The sequence below is a fragment of the Lissotriton helveticus genome, chromosome 3_1 (assembly GCF_964261635.1).
Source record: "Lissotriton helveticus chromosome 3_1, aLisHel1.1, whole genome shotgun sequence".
NCBI classification, from domain to species: domain Eukaryota; kingdom Metazoa; phylum Chordata; class Amphibia; order Caudata; family Salamandridae; genus Lissotriton; species Lissotriton helveticus.
Genome location: NC_136061.1, coordinates 1,751,620,057 through 1,751,636,175, shown reverse-complemented (window position 1 = coordinate 1,751,636,175; position 16,119 = coordinate 1,751,620,057). Strand labels below are relative to the sequence as shown.

The window sequence follows — 16,119 nt, the reverse complement described above, 5'->3', positions numbered from 1 at the left end:
CTAGACAGGGTCAAAGTAATTTGTCTCTGGTCCGTGGGTTTGGGTACACAGATCCAACACGAAGTGTTCACCTAGGTGGATGCGGGTCCTGACGTGTCTCTTCATGGGACCGGTAAGTTTCGTACTGTTTTAGCAGTGCATCTAGTAAATTCTAGTAAGTTCTGTTCTCGAGAAATTCATGTGTTCTGTTCTCAGTATACCAGGTAATATTCTGTTCGAACTGTTATTCTAAATGTTATTCCATGTGTTTTCAATGTCGTGGTATGAGTGATTCGTTTTTCAGTTATTATTGTGTTTATTGTGTATTGTATTGTGTCCAGACTCCAGCCTAAATTATGCCTTTGTTCTCGAAATTATGTCAGTTAAAAACCAGAAAAGGTCTGCTCGAGGAAGCAGTTCCTGTCCCGCCTAGGGACAGTCCAGGTCATTTTATGTATCATAAGCATGGCATAAGTGCCATATTATATCTAGACTTATGGGTGGAGTACACCAAGGAATTAGAAGAGAAATATAGATGGCCCGTGTCAGGTACATGGGATGCCGAGTGTATCATGCGAGTAGAAGAAGCATTATGGAAAAAGAAATCCAGACAGTCCCAGAAAGATGCCATCGAGTTATGGCGCAAAGAATCTCATAGAAGAACAGAAAAAGAAATCAGAAAAACAGAATTAAGTAGGGAATCCTCAGAACGAGCCCAAGAAAGGGAACTAATCGAAATAGGTGAACGAGTTAAAGCCGAACAGTCAGACAGACAGAGAAATGCTCTTATTAAGGGTATGTATCCTCTTCTTGCCGAGGGCTTGCCGAAAGCAATCCCGGAAGCACCATGTAATTTTCCGCCGCCATTAATTCCGATTAAGTTACGTCACAAACCGACCGCAGCTGATATTTTTCTCTCGTCCTATTTGGACGACACAGTCCCAGAATATGCAAATCCTGTTCCGCCAGCTCCCGTAAATAATGTAATTCCTGTTCCTCCAGCCACCGGGGCACCCGTTGCAGCACCTGTTACGGTACCCCCGGTCCAGCCTACAGTACATGTACCCGCTACATCAGTCACTCTTCCAGCACGTACAATACCCGTCGACGACTCTAGTTTAGGGGCCTCGGGGGGAAGTCCTCCTGGAACCCCGCCTCAACACAGACGTGTGACATTACTCGAGCTACATGCCCGAGCGTTACAGCGGTCACCCAAAAATCAGTCAGTTGCAGATATCAAACGAGCTCTTACAGAATGCCGTTATGATCCAGTCCCAGGCGATGATGGTATGGTCCTGTATTCATTGCGTGTAAGACGGGTGACCGAATATTTGGACACCCTACCGAATATGAAAGAATATCTAGACAGAATATATCGTTTCATCCGTACAGGAGCAGATCCAGAAAGTATTGGCGAGGCCATGTCTCAAAGAAAAGTCGAGATCCAGCTCATGCTTTTGAAGTTTCTAATTAATTATTTGATAAGAGAACAAGATTATCCGGATAAAGATCCGGAAGAAATGAAAGTCCTGACCAGGTGGAGTGACCATATAGCCGAGGGAAGACACAAGACACTAGCTAGTATAGAGAGTATGTACAAGAAAATTCGTAAAGAAATAATAAGGTTACACGAGAAACGCAAAACAGCACAAGTAAGCGAGAAAGAAGACGACTCTTCTACGGAAGAGGTAGACGACGAGAATCCCACCAGAATAGCGTATGTAGGTAAAACTAGACTTCCCGACCGACATTCACGCCTAGAACACAAGAAAGTTTTTCTTCCTCCAGCACCAGAACAAGGTTCTCTTGAGCAAGTATTTCAAGCCACCGATCACATTCTGAAATCACGAATCGGTTATAGTGAATTTAGTACCATGCATGAACAAGAACTAGCCCGGTTAGCAGTCCGATGGACTACTGATTCTACCACTTTTCCAGACGAAATAGTGGCACAAATGTTTCTGAAATTGCCCCCAGCCGAGCAGCGACTGGTGGGTATGTATATGATCCAGCACCTCATTACACTGTATGAGGGACAGCATTCTGATCCAGGTCCGTTACATGATGTTCTGAACGAGTTACTCCAGTATAGATGGAGAGGTCTAGGTACCGATTTAATTAGTATCATTCTAGAACAGCGCCACAAATATCGAACGTTTCTGAATCCGCATTTTGTTCACGTCTCACCCCCAGAAAGTAAATCATTTTACATAGATAGACAGCATCCGTTACGAGAAGTACATCCAGTTAGAGGAACGGGTGGTTGACTAGAACGAGTATTTGTTTACACCCCCATTACAAAGATGGAACTCTTAGAGATGAAGAAGTTAATTCCCTGTCACGACAAAGATCCAGCAGGGTTCCATCGAGAATTAAAAGACATGCTCCGTATGGGAGAATACACGTATCCTGATATCATTAAAATGTTAAAGGTTCTGTTGCCCGCAGGGGTATATGAGAAACTCAAGGAAAAGGAATGGGAGGTGGGAGAGAAAAAGATTGATTGGACAGCTCTAGAAGCTGAAGATACTTCACGAGTACCAGGTACCGGTCTAGGGGCTAAGGTTAAAGAATTGCCCGAGTTATTGATTCAGGTTTTGCCAAGGTTACTAGCCACGAAAAAGGAAGATTGGGATGCAATCTCAGCTTGTAAACAGAAACAGGATGAAGACACTAGTGATTTTTATTCTAGATTTGAAAAATGTTTTATAATTAACAGTGGTTTGAAGACAAGTAGTGAGTCGTACCCTCATCTTTTTGTTACCAAACTAGTCGAGAATTCAAGTCCACAAGTTAAAAGTCGAGTTTTGAAAGTCGAAAGTAGTTGGCAAGCTAATACTCCGTCACAAATGCTCCAGATGCTCCAGTATCACCAGAACAGAATCAGGGAAGAGCAAGAACACGAAAGGAGACGTATGAAAGACACTAAAATGAAAGTATTAGTTGCACAATCTGTTCCACAAGACAGTCAGAAGAGGGGTCCGAATCAAGCCAGTCATCCTGCAGCTCCCGTTAAAGGGACTTGCAATTACTGTAAACAGCCAGGTCATTTTATAAACGAGTGTGCAGTTCTGAAACACAACATAGCTACTGGTAAGACTAAAGAAAGACCACGTCCGCCTAGACAAGAACAAGTTTCACTGACTTCTCAGTCACCACAGAATGCACAACAGACAGTTCCAGCACCGCAGCCTATCGCTGCAACACAGCATGTTACACAGCAAATGTACCAGTATGCTCAGTCAGAGTATCCAGAGTATCAACAGTATTCATGAAACAGCCTAGAGAGGGAGGTAGGCTTGCCTCTCATCGAGATACCTGTAGATCAAGAGGGTCCCTATGTACACAGTCAAGTATTAGGGAAAGACAGAAAGTTTCTGATTGATACAGGGGCAAGTAGGACTACTATCAGTCATGACGAAGTTCCAGGGGCTCCGCTCTCAGGCTCTAAAAATGTTTCCCTTGGATTTTCAGGAAAGCCAATTGTTAATGAAATTTCAAAACCAGTTACTCTAGAAGTTGGTCCATTGTCCCGAACTACTGATTTGTTACTTACGAAATCATGTCCAGAAAATGTATTAGGCATCAGAACGTTAAAAGAATTAGGTGCAGTAATTTGCTGCTCCCCAGAAGGAGTCCGTTTGTTTTTGAGAGACTTTAAAGGTCACTATGTATTACGTGATTTTGATCCAAGATTACTGAATGTTCCACAGCATTTATGGGCGCAAGGTCCAACTGATGTAGGATGTATGCACATCACACCCCATCGTGTGACTCTCAAACAAGGTATAGTTTTGCCACGAATCAGACAGTACAGATTGCCGCCTGAGGCTGTAGCAGCCTTATCCAAAATTATTGACGAACTTATTGCTCAAGGAGTGGTTGTAGAAACTGACTCCAATGTATGTAATTCTCCTATCATTCCGGTCCTGAAACGTACTGATCCCAATGCACCTCCAGTATATCGATTAGTGATTGACCTTCGAGAGCTTAATAAATGTATCATACCCCAGTATCCAGTAGTCCCAGATATTTCTTCCCTATTGACAGCCATTGATTCTGAAGCTACATTTTTTACTGTTATCGACCTCAAGAATGCATTTTTCAGTGTTCCCATTCATCCAGACAGCCAGTACCTTTTTGGTTTTTGTTTAAATGGAAGGAGCTATAAATTTACACGAGCTCCTCAAGGTTTCACAGAAAGTCCTAGTATTTACAGTCAAGCACTTAAGAGACAACTAGACAATATTCACATGCCAACTGACACTGCCCTGCTCCAGTATGTCGATGATCTACTGATCACAGCCCGTTCTGAACGTGACTGCGAGCGAGCGTCACTCACAGTTCTGTATTTCCTGGCCGAGCAGGGGCACAAGGTGTCCCCTTCCAAATTACAATTCTGTGTCCAGCAAGTGATCTACTTAGGCCACTTACTGTCCAAGTGGGGTAGGCAGTTGACACCAGACCATATCCAGTTAATAGTGAGTCTTCCACAGCCCAAGACACAGAAGGAGGTACGAGCTTTTATTGGCCTCACTTCTTACTGTAGACAATGGATTCCTCAGTACGCATATCTAGCCAAGCCACTGATACAGTTAACGACACAGGAGGCAGCCGTATCGACTGTCCTCCCTTGGACCCAGGAACATACACTTGTTTTTAATGAATTAAAGAAAGCCTTATGTCAAGCACCTGTTCTAGCAACACCGAACTACAGTAAGCCTTTTACACTTTTTGTCACAGAACGTGATGGTACTGCATTATCTGTTCTCACACAAGATCAAGCCGGACAGTACAAGCCTTGTGCTTATTTTTCAAGCACATTAGATCCAGTAGCCCAGGCTCTGCCTGCGTGCCTCAAGTCAGTTGAAGCCACAGCTCTAGCAATCAGACAAAGTGATTCCATAGTGTTAGGACACTCCCTGACAGTACAAGTTCCACACTCCGTGGAAGTTCTTTTAAACCGAACACAGACTCAGCACTTGACAATTGCACGTTTAACAGGTTATGAACTGACACTGTTCCAGCCACACATAGAAATCAGACGCTGCAACATTTTAAATCCTGCTACACTGTTACCGTCAGTTACTTCAAATCCTGCCACACATGACTGTGTGGAAGTTGTTAACACTATGACTAAGCCAAGACAAGACCTGACAGACATTGCATTACCTAATCCCGACCTGACACTTTATGTGGATGGTTCATGTATGAGAACAAGTACAGGAGAACTAGTAGCCGCGTATGCAGTGACTACTGAAACTGAAGTTATAGAAACACATCGTATTGACACCCTGTCTGCTCAAGCAGCAGAGCTAGTTGCTCTGACCCAAGCCTGCATACGTGCCAAGAACCTGAAAGTAAATATATATACAGATTCACGTTATGCATTCGGAGTCGTACATGACTTTGGAGTGCTCTGGCAGGAGAGAGGTTTCATGACTTCTCATGGAACCAAGATTCAGCATGGTCTCCTCATTCAAGCTCTGTTAGATGCAATACATTTACCGACAGCTATCGCTATCATGAAGTGCAAGGCACATACGAAAGTTACTGACATCATTTCCCAAGGTAACAATCTAGCAGATCGAACAGCCAAGCTTACAGCTCAGACTCCAGACATTCCAGTTAACACGATACTGACACTCACCCCAGATCAGACTACTTGTATGACAGTTAAGGACCCTACACAAGATGTCATAGACATACAGTTACATGCTACTCCCGAAGAAATCAAGGAATGGTCCGAACAAGGAGGGGTCCAGACAGATCAAGGATGGTTGACGAAGGGAAAAGCCACATGGTTTCTCCCCGACTCTATGGTTCAAGTCATTATTAATACCGCACATAGTCCAGCACATCTAGGAGAAAAAGCTATGTTAGACAGTATTCAGAACCTTTGGTTCAACAAGCACTTACGAGCTGCAGCCAAGCAGAAAGTCCGTACCTGTATGATATGTTGTCAATTCAATCCAGGTAAAAGTGTCCCGGTGGAACAAGGTGGATTCCAACCTCCTGACCACCCTTTTGAAGTCCTCCAGATGGATTATATTCAGATGGAGCGATGTCGAGGTTTCAAGTATGTCCTCGTAGTTGTTTGCGCTTTGTCCAGGTGGACAGAAGCATATCCAGTTCCAGATTACACAGCCGCGACCACTGCCAGGCAGTTGGTTCGTGAATTCTTTCCCCGCTATGGACTCCCTAGGGTCGTGTATTCAGATAACGGCCAGCCATTCTCATCTGAACTCATGAAACATGTTTCCCTTCTGTTAGGGTACCAGTGGAAGTTCCATTGTGTGCGCCATCCTGAAGCAGCCGGTCTCGTAGAAAGACATAATCAGACCCTGAAAATTCGCATTGCGAAAGTATGCAAAGAGAAAGGTGTAGACTGGCTAGTTGCCCTGCCAGTTGCCCTATTTTATATGCGGATGGTTGCCCATTCCAGATCAGGTCTGTCCCCGTACGAGGTCGTATTCGGCCGCCCCCCAAACATGTGGGGTACACCTAGACCCCGCAGTATTACAGATGTTTCCAGTAATATGCTGACAGATTACCTAGCTTCCTTGATGTCTGCCCTACACTCTTGTCGTTCACAGGTTGCCGCCGCATTTCCAGACAACACCGAGGTGAAACCGCATGAAGTCATTCCAGGAAGCCTCGTGTTGGTCCGGAATTTTGATCGTTCAAGTCCGCTGGAGCCCCGCTGGAAGGAGCCTCGGATGGTCTTATTAACTACAAGGACAGCAGTGAAGTTGGAGGGCAGGAAAGGATGGGTCCACCTGTCCCACGTCAAAAAATTCCATGGACTTCGTGAAAAATCTTTTGCAAAGGACTGTTCCGTTTCTAAGGACTGCCTAAAAACAGACTCTGAACTTGATTCTGAACTCAAGCCTCCCCTATTAGAGGAAACTCCGCAACAGGAGTATAAAGAGAAGCTCCGGTCTAGTAAATTAAGTCAGACAGTTTAATTGTCTAAGTCCCTCTCGGGTGAAACGGTTAGACAGGTCCCTGACATGTATGAGATAGACCCCCATAGTGAGAGAGTTAGTCAAAACTCTATACGATGTATCGTTTTTCTAAGTTTTATATTGTTTTTAAGTCTTATGGTTACCTGCACAAGTTACGCTTTATATTTATGTTTTCCAATTTCACATGTAAACAAGTTTGCTAATGCTACAGTAGAGCACACATTTAGTGATCTGCCTCCTCACGAGCTATCCTATCGTCTTGCTATGCGAAATAATACATTCATTAGAATGTTACACTATTCACACCAGACCAGCAATGCCACTAATTGTTGGGTGTGTGGTCGACTCCCCCCTTTCCAGACACCGAAGGGAGTTCTGCCACTCTTTCCTTATCCGTTTTCACATAATGGTTCGTGTGGAGCATGGTCCACGTTAACGTCATCCTCCAATGATATGTCCCTTCTGAATAGAACATGTTTCCCAGACAAGCAAGGTCTCTCCCATAGAACAGGGTTAGATCTAGAAAATGAAGTATATGATTTAGGTAATTATTCTTCGAATTTCATGGTCCTGAATGTTCAGTCTGATACTACTCCAGATTTACCTGCTATTTCAGTACTACCAGTCAAAGGCGAATTATGTGTCAGAAAGAATGGTTCCGCACATGTAGGACATAGTGATTGTACTACTATTGTCGAGTATAGTGACAGTGGGAAATCTATTTTCAAAGCCTCACGTCATTCTTATTTTGTTTGTGGTCAGACCGCATATGTTCGTCTGCCCCTCGATTGGGATGGAACATGTTACATTGCCTTCCTACTGCCACCAGTTTTTCTAGCCCCATCTGATTATCACAGAAACACACATCTAGTACACGTCAGACATAGAAGGGAGATTGAGTCCCCAATTGTCGATCAAACTGAAACTACTCTAGAACAGTATCAAGACTTCAATAAAGGTTTCTTCTTCTTTATAGGACCTATCCAGAATAGTAAGTTAATACGTAGGTTAACCAGAACCCTTGAAGCAGTAGTGAATGAGACTACTTCTGCTCTAGGTAACTTAACCGAAGAGCAATCTGCTATGAGATTTGTCGTGCTCCAAAATCGTCTCGTTCTTGACATCATACTGGCCGATAGAGGAGGAGCATGTAGAGTCATCGGATCTAGTTGCTGCATTTTCATTCCTAATAACGCGCCGTCCGTTTATTCAGCTATAACCAGACTTCATAAAATTGCCCATCAGTTACACCAGAATCCAGGCACCTGGACATGGTCCGGTTGGCTCTGGAGTATTATATCTGCCTGGGGATGGAAAGTATTGTCATTCCTAGGTATTGCAGTAATGATCATATTCAGTTGCTGCCTCTGTATACAATGTGGCCCTGCGATTTGCGGCATGTGCGCTACCTCTTGTATTCCTAGTCCCAGTCCTAAATCCCGTTCCAAGACAATTCGAGACGAGCAAATGATGCTATATGAAATGATAGATGGTATCATGAATATAGATGTTTCCTGATGGAAACGTAGAGCACAAGGAGGGAATGTGGAAAAGTAAATTTTGCCATGTTGTATGTGCCTACGTGTTCCCCATATTTTGTTATATGTGCATGATCGATATGCATGTATTCCCCTCTGATCGATTAAAAACGCAATTACAGTTGTGTCCATCTCTAGTATGCCAGTTTCCAGTCTTCGTGAAAGCAACGAATATTAGGCCTATGTAAACCTATGTTGCCACATTTTACAGTGTGCACGTTAATTCATTGAATTGTCCTCGTTTCTAGGCCTCAAAAGGGCCCGGACCCAGATTCAGCTCCTGTCTCCTGAACACTCTCCGAGGAGCGATACAGCCCCCACCTGCATCCCTGACCCTTAGCTTACTTCTTGCCATGCAGTGCCCGGCCCGGCCTGGCTCTGCCTCCCAGTCTGCCAAGAATATGTTATGTTTCTAGTTATCAGTTCAGCCTTCCTTCTCTGCATTCCTAAGCTACTGAATCGCATCAATAGTTTCCGTCATGGTCTAGCCTTTATGTCTCCATGAAAGAGAAATACTGTATTAATGTTCATAGAATATTCCTTGCACACGCACTACATATAGAATTATGCATGCACCAGTCTTAGAGTCTATTAGCCTTTACCCTGATAACTTTTGGATTCTATCAACATGTACTCTAAACATCAGATACTAGATATGCCTGGGTACATGTCGCTCTGACACTCCAGACTTTAGTCTCCTCTTCTAGCGCAGAAGTCATAGCCCCCAGTTCTCCTTGGTAACACGTCATTGCCCGTTTGCGCGCACCACTAGGTTAGAGGTCCCAGCTGCTCAGGTAGCCCCCTCCATGTTTCCGCCCCTTTTATGACATATTCTGTTACGTTTACATCACATGTCTATGTATACGCCCTGTACACGCCTTCTTGTTACATCATTTTGCCCTTATCTTTCGCGACTGTTACGAACCACGCCTACTGCTACGCCTACTGTATTGAATGTAATGTATTTGTTTAAGTATATATACTGTGCACTGTTATTAAAAAGTTAGCCTGTCCCAGCCTAGCCTATTCCTGCCCCCGGCAGCTGCCATCCTATTCCCGTGCAGGCTGTCCTGTTCCTGTCCTTTATGCCTGATTAAAAGCCTGTAAACTCCAACTACCTCGAATTTTGACTCTTATTTATTGAGCTATCTGTTTATATGAGTATCCTGAAAAATAGAACCGGTAATTAATTATTTATTTACCACATCACAAGACATATTCTTGTCCTTGCACTGTCAGGGACAGGCTTGGGCCTCTGTAGACTACCTAGATTAGGGTTATGCCAGGGTCTAATTGAAATTCTGTATACCAGTATCACTTGCATTCAGACACTCATGACATACCCTCATGCCCATAACCATGCAAGGGTCATTCCTGCCCCAATATGGGGCATTGACGACAAGGGAGCTGGAGGAGGGAAAAAGTGCAGAGAAAGTAGGGGAACAATGCTTTATAGATAGGAGCAGAAACAGTACCAATTCAGTGAGGGGAAAGTACTGAGATGTGGTAACAGTGTAGACAAGGTGTGTGGGGCAGTGGATACTAGTTCCATGTCAGGACCGGAGGCCTTGGATTATGCTTTACTCTTTCTTCGCTGCTTATTAAGACAGTTTCACAGCAGCCAATTAAAATGTAACATTTGAAAAAACTACATTACTCAATATTCTCTTTATACGACGACACCACCACTACTCCAATCAGACCACAAGTCTGCTGATAAGACACTCAAGCACTATCTTCATTCTTCTTTCCTTGCTGCTCTGTCACAAAGATAAGTACTCCTTTTATGCTGTATGCGATATGGCTTGTGTTTTTTGTACTGCGCTTTCAGCGCACGCAGTATATGCCCTCAGGGCTTATCGCCGCTTGCTCAGCATCCGATGTGGGTGCTTTGAAGGCTGGAAGCAGAGTGCTTGTTGCTTGGACTTTGCTCCTCTTTTAAGCTTGCCGTACGCTCCTTGAGCAGCGGGATACCTTGGTCATATCAGGTGGTGCGAGTCATGCAGCCTCACATGAAGAGAGCCTGTTCCTCTGCGCTGCAAATCAATATTGCGGGAGGGCTTGTCAAACGCTTCCTTACGCTTGCGTGGGCAAGATACACGCTATTACAGGCTTTGCCTGAGGGAATTCTCTGTCACCTGTCGTGCCTCCTGTAGCCTTCTTCTGTCTTTCATTGACCGGGGCTGGCCTCCTCAGCTGCTTGTGTCAGCATTTGTGAGGGTCTACCCTCCCCTCCAAAAGCCCTAAAGCCCAATGTGAAGCTCCCGTCCCTCCACCTCCTCTCACTCTGCTCCTCCTCCTTCAACTCCCCTAGACTTTGGCACAGATGCTATCATCCACCCTCGCTCCACTGCCTGAACCCCCTCCAACCACGCACTGACTACATCCATGACCATATCCGTAAAGGTTATGATAAGGAGGTCCGCAATAGGCTATGGTCAAAGTGCCCTCGGCCAGACAGTATAGACAAAGTTACCAAGACCCCAGAGCTAGACCCCAACCTGATGACATTCCTGAAGAGATAATCTAAAGATCCCAAGAAAGGGATCAACAGAGCTTGGAAGTTCTGTCAAGATAAAATTCTCGACCTCACTGGCCCTCTTTGTAAGATTTTGGAGTCTGCGGTTTCTGCCAAAGAGTCAAATTCTCCCATCGACCCAGACACATTTGCAAGGTGGACCCAGAGGTCCCTGTGCCTTCTGGGAAATGCTAATTGCGCCATCTTGGCGGAAGGAGCAGGTCAATATTAATGAAGACACACGGTTTTCCATTTTTACAGCTAAATACAGTAAGAAAACAATGCGTTTCCTATCGGTGTTTATTTTTAAAGGCATAAAAAGATTGAATATTGTGCTCCTAATGAGTGACTTTCCATACTGACAGCTGTGAATTCCAAGACAACAGATGAGCAGGTAGTCAGAATGGGGAGTTAAACATTTTTTTAGAATATCTTTAAATGCAGGTATATGTCAAAATCCATTTGTAGTAAATTGCTAATAATTACCTGGGGATGTAGTGTTTTGCTACATTTGACTGCTGAATTTGCTACAACGCGACAAGCATCAAAGTATGAGTGCATGTTTATCAGTTAAATAAATGTGGAAATATAGCATTTTTTACTCCATTTAATCGCAAAACCACAAACTAAATATGGATAAATACAGACGGAACTGTTAAAAAAATATATCATCAAACCAGAAGCCCTAATATTGATTTGCATTGACCCCAAGCTTACAGAATTGGCTAACGCCGAACCAGGACCAAAAGCTATTGGTCTCCTCTTTGGCAACAAGTTCGTAAGGGATATTGGCAAATTTGTGCAGACTTTCACTGCCCTAGACAAAGCGAAGCCATCCCTACAAAAAGTATTTTGGCAATCAGCACTCTCTGGGGCGTGTTGGCTGATACAGACAGTGGTCGACCGGCCATCCATATCCTCCAGCCCCTGCCAGATCTTACCATGGTGGAAACCGCTACTACAGTACTCCTCTAGAGGTTGCGGATGGCGCAACCACTACAAGCGAGGTTCCCTATGAGACAGGGGAATACAGCACTTACTTAAGCGATCCTGGTAAGCCTTATTACTGTTTCCTCTGTTCAGTTGGTGGGCAGAACACAACTCTTCCTCCACAACAGGGAGTTTATTACACAAGACCTGTGGGTTCTAGACACCGTCTCGAGGTTCAAGATAGAATTTTTGGGACCACCCCACCAACTCTTCCTCCCTCGCCCCCTCCTTTATCCCCCTACCAGCTCAATCTTTTATTTGACACAAGTTAACTCAGCTATTCCAGAAAGGGGCAATCTCTCCCGGTCACCCTGATTCATCAGGGCTTTACAGCAATATTTTCATGGTACCCAAAAAGGCAAAGGGTCTTGTCTAGACATCAACCTGAAAGAGTTCGATTCCTGGCCTTTATACAGGTACTTCAAAATGGAGGGGATTCATCTCCTCAGAGATCTCCTTCAGGACGGGGATTGGATGGTCCGCCTCGACATGAAGGATGCTTATTTCTCCATTCCCAAGTTTCCCTCTCATTGCAAATTCCTGCAGTTCCAATGGGATGGTCAATGGTTCCACTTCAAGGTCCTTCCTTTTTGTCTGTCCTCCGCTCGGTAGAGTTTCACCAAAGTGATGCAGTCAGTAGTGAAACAACTTCGCACCAGAGGAGTCCAGCTTATCATCTACTTAGACAACATCCTCTTGATGGCACAGTATAGTCTGACTATACTGTGCCTCATTTCTGTTGACTCATTTCTCCTGGAACATTCAGTTGCTCCAGGCTCTGGGGTTTCTAGTCAATCAGAAAAAATCCATCCTGTGCCCCTCCCAATATATAGAATTTCTTGTGTTTCAAAAATACTCGATATCTACCCTACTTTCCCGGCCACAACCAAAATTAAAATTGATCCAGACAGAAATTCGAACCCGGCATATCCAAAGACAAAGTCTCATTGAGCATTCTAGCCAGGATTATAGGCCTTCTGGCTTCACCGATACAAGACAAATTCCCAGCTCCCTTACACTATTGAGTTCTCCAGCGGCTCAAGATTAGCCATTTACAACACGATCTCTCCTACTCAGAGACAATCACTCTCCCATCAAACACCAGACCAGAATTGCGTTGGTGGCACAAACACATGACGGCCTGGAATGGCAGGGACAATTTTGGCTCCAGAACAGACATGGTCATGGAATCCGACGCCAGTCAATGGGGCAAGAGAGCCAGATGTGGATGAATTTCCAACGGGGGATGTAGATCCCATCTCCATATCAATTGCCTGGAACTGTTGGCAGGCTCTTTTGCCGTCAAGGCTCAGGTGCCTCACACCTCCAGGTGTTGCGTACTACTGAGGATGGACAACATCTTGGCTGTTCAGTACAACAACAGGTTGGGCGGGACCAAATCCCTATTCTAGTGGAATTAGCCAAGGAATGTTGCCACTTTTTTCTTCAACACTGCATCACAGTCATTGCAGAGTACCTGCCAGGACGTGAGAACACTGTAGCAGACTGGAACTCCTAACATTTTAGGGAATCCAGCAAGTGGAAGTTTCATCCTTCCATATTCCTACTTCTCCAGAAACTTTGGGGTCCATGTGACATGAACCTCTTTGCCTCTCATCCATCCAATCAACTTCCAAAGTTCTTCACCACAGACGCTTTTCTCCAAGAATGACATGGTCCTATACACTATGCATTCCCTCATCCCTCTTGATACTTAGGGTGTCAGCCCATACTCACCTCCATCGAGCAGAGCTCATCCTCATCACTTCATTATGGAGATCCCAACCGTGGTTCTCTGTTCTTATGGAAATGTCCTGCAATTGCCTGCCCTGGATCACCCACTTCCTGTAGCTTCTATGGACCCGTCAGGGCTTCAACTTCCTTTTATAACATAGGGCCACCTCCCTCTAGTGGCGTGGTGATTTTCAGGGACCACTGGCTCTTGCCTGTCATTTGAGAACAAGCTGAAGTCTTCCTTCTCCGCTTATGGTCAGACGCCACCCAGAAACGTTATGCCTGCTTGTCGACGTTGGCTGGGTTGGTGCAGCAAATGGAGTTTGGATTCCCTGGGAGCCCTCATAGTCTTCATAATCAATTTCTTATCAAGTTTAGCGTCTTCTGGCTTAGAGCATTCCTCCAATAATAACTATAGTTAGGTAATCTCCGCAGGGCAACATTTGGAGAATAACAGACCTGTCAGAGACGATCGTGTAGTAAGCAGGGTCATGCGAGGTATTTGTTTAAGCAATCCACTGGGACCTAAATACAGTTTTGTGGGATGTCAATATTCTTTTTTTTTTCCTTCCTTCAAAAGGTGGCCAGCTAATCCTGGCCTTTCCAGGACTCTCTGTGAAAATCACTATATTGCTCTGCTTGGTATCCTGCAGAAGAGTATCTCACGTGAAAGCACTGGATCTAGCAGGTTTACACCCAGTGGAGTTTCTTTCACCCTATCCAGAAAAACAAAAACTGGTTCTAAATAGATTTTACAACCACATTTTCAGAATAATCCCAAATTGTGTACTGGTCAATTTTAAAAGTATTACGAAGATCGTGCCAGAGAATTTAGTAGGTTTGTTGGTGGTCAGTTACTGATTTCCCTTTAATGTAGTCTCCTCAGTCATCTTAGCGAGATGGGTGAAACGGCTTTTGGGGGAAGTGGGTGTTGACACCTGCAAATTTGGAGCTTATTCGGTCAGAGGTGCTATGGCCTCAAAATCTTTACTCCTGGGTTCTCAGTATATCATGAGGGCTGCAGATTGGTCCTCAAGAGTCTACATTTAAAACGTTTACTGTAAACAAATTTTGGATGTTGCCTCAGTGGCATTAGACCAGCTTTAAACAAGCATAACCTGAAGCCTCGACATAGAATGAAAACTTTTTTAGCTAACACGTCCAGACTTTTCAAACCCTTGTCCTTAATAGAATTGAAACTGCTAGACACTTTGGCTAGAAACATTTTCATTGTGGGGGAGTGAAGAGAGGGTTGGCGTACTAGTGAAGAGCAGTTTGGGTGCTTTACTTGCAGTGAAGTTTGAGGGCACAACCAACGCAGACAAGTTGGCGCGGATCAATGCAAATGAGGGGAGAGCCAGTGCAGTTGAAAGGGAACCACTGCAGACGGAGGTTTAGAACACAGGGGCTCGGGTGTGTAGAGGAGAAATAAGGCACTATGGAGAAGAGTGCAGTACGGGGATGTATTGGGTGCGTACATTGAGGTGCTGTGCGTAGAAATGCACTACGTGGTACCAAACTGGGGTTGCAGTCAGGGATTCCTTTTTGGAGGTCTGCGGCGTGGGCAGTCAGTGGGCAAGATGCAGCGTGCACGTTAGAGTTAAAGGTGGCGTACCAGTCTTTGAATCCCATAAAGAAAGCGGCTCAAGAAAAGGTATAAACTAAATACTCACATCTCCCATCCATAAACTCGCCATGTTTCCCACGCCCCTGGACCGTTCCCCCCGCCTACTTCGGACTCAGACTCTTTCTTACTGGCCAGAATGTGCCTGTCGGTAACGGCATGCGAAGAGGATTAGCTCACAGTCAGAGAACACTCCGCAGCTCTAACGAACAACTAGAGCGCTAACTGCGTTACTCAACTGTGTCAGTGTATGGCGACATTTTGCTGCGCCTTACGACCGAAGCTTCAGCAGCCTGCACTTTCTTACGCAGTGGGACTGGGAGGCACGAGTCTGGGTATAAAAACGGATCATGTTGAAGCAGCTTTGTAATGCAGACGTAGCGCCCCCCCCCTATGTGTGACAAACACCAAAATAATTTGTTCACGTGTAAAAAGATTTTCATTTATTAAATGTAATGTTCTGTTGTATTTAAAAAAATAACAAATTAGTCTTCACATTCGGACTGGTGTGGACTCCTTTTAATCAAACATATTTTTTCTCTCTGATGGTCTGAACGTTCTATACAGTGCGTCGACGTCACGTAAATCAACTGAAACCTAGGGTTTAACAGGTGTAATATGGAGGAAATTGCTCTTATTGACCAAGAACATTTATTTGTATTTAACTGCCTCACATTAATTAATTAATCAACCAATTCATTAAATAATATATATACTATTATTGATAATTCACGAGCAGCTATAAGTTGCTGGGCAGAGTGTGATGGG

General features: G+C 44.5%; 1 protein-coding gene across 4 annotated transcripts in view; it reads right to left on the bottom strand.

Moving 5' to 3' along the window:
* TRNAU1AP (tRNA selenocysteine 1 associated protein 1) overlaps positions 1-15,527 on the bottom strand; it is a 247,886-nt gene extending 232,359 nt beyond the window's left edge. For 3 of the 4 annotated variants that reach the window (XM_078682552.1, XM_078682555.1, XM_078682554.1), the window contains exon 1: positions 15,483-15,527. In XM_078682552.1, the coding sequence (XP_078538678.1) occupies positions 15,483-15,512 (30 nt within the window). In that variant the 5' untranslated portion in view covers positions 15,513-15,527. Of the gene's footprint in view, positions 1-15,400 lie in introns of all 4 variants that reach the window. The other variant, XM_078682553.1, reaches the window with a different exon arrangement.
* Between the last annotated feature and the right edge of the window lie 592 nt (positions 15,528-16,119).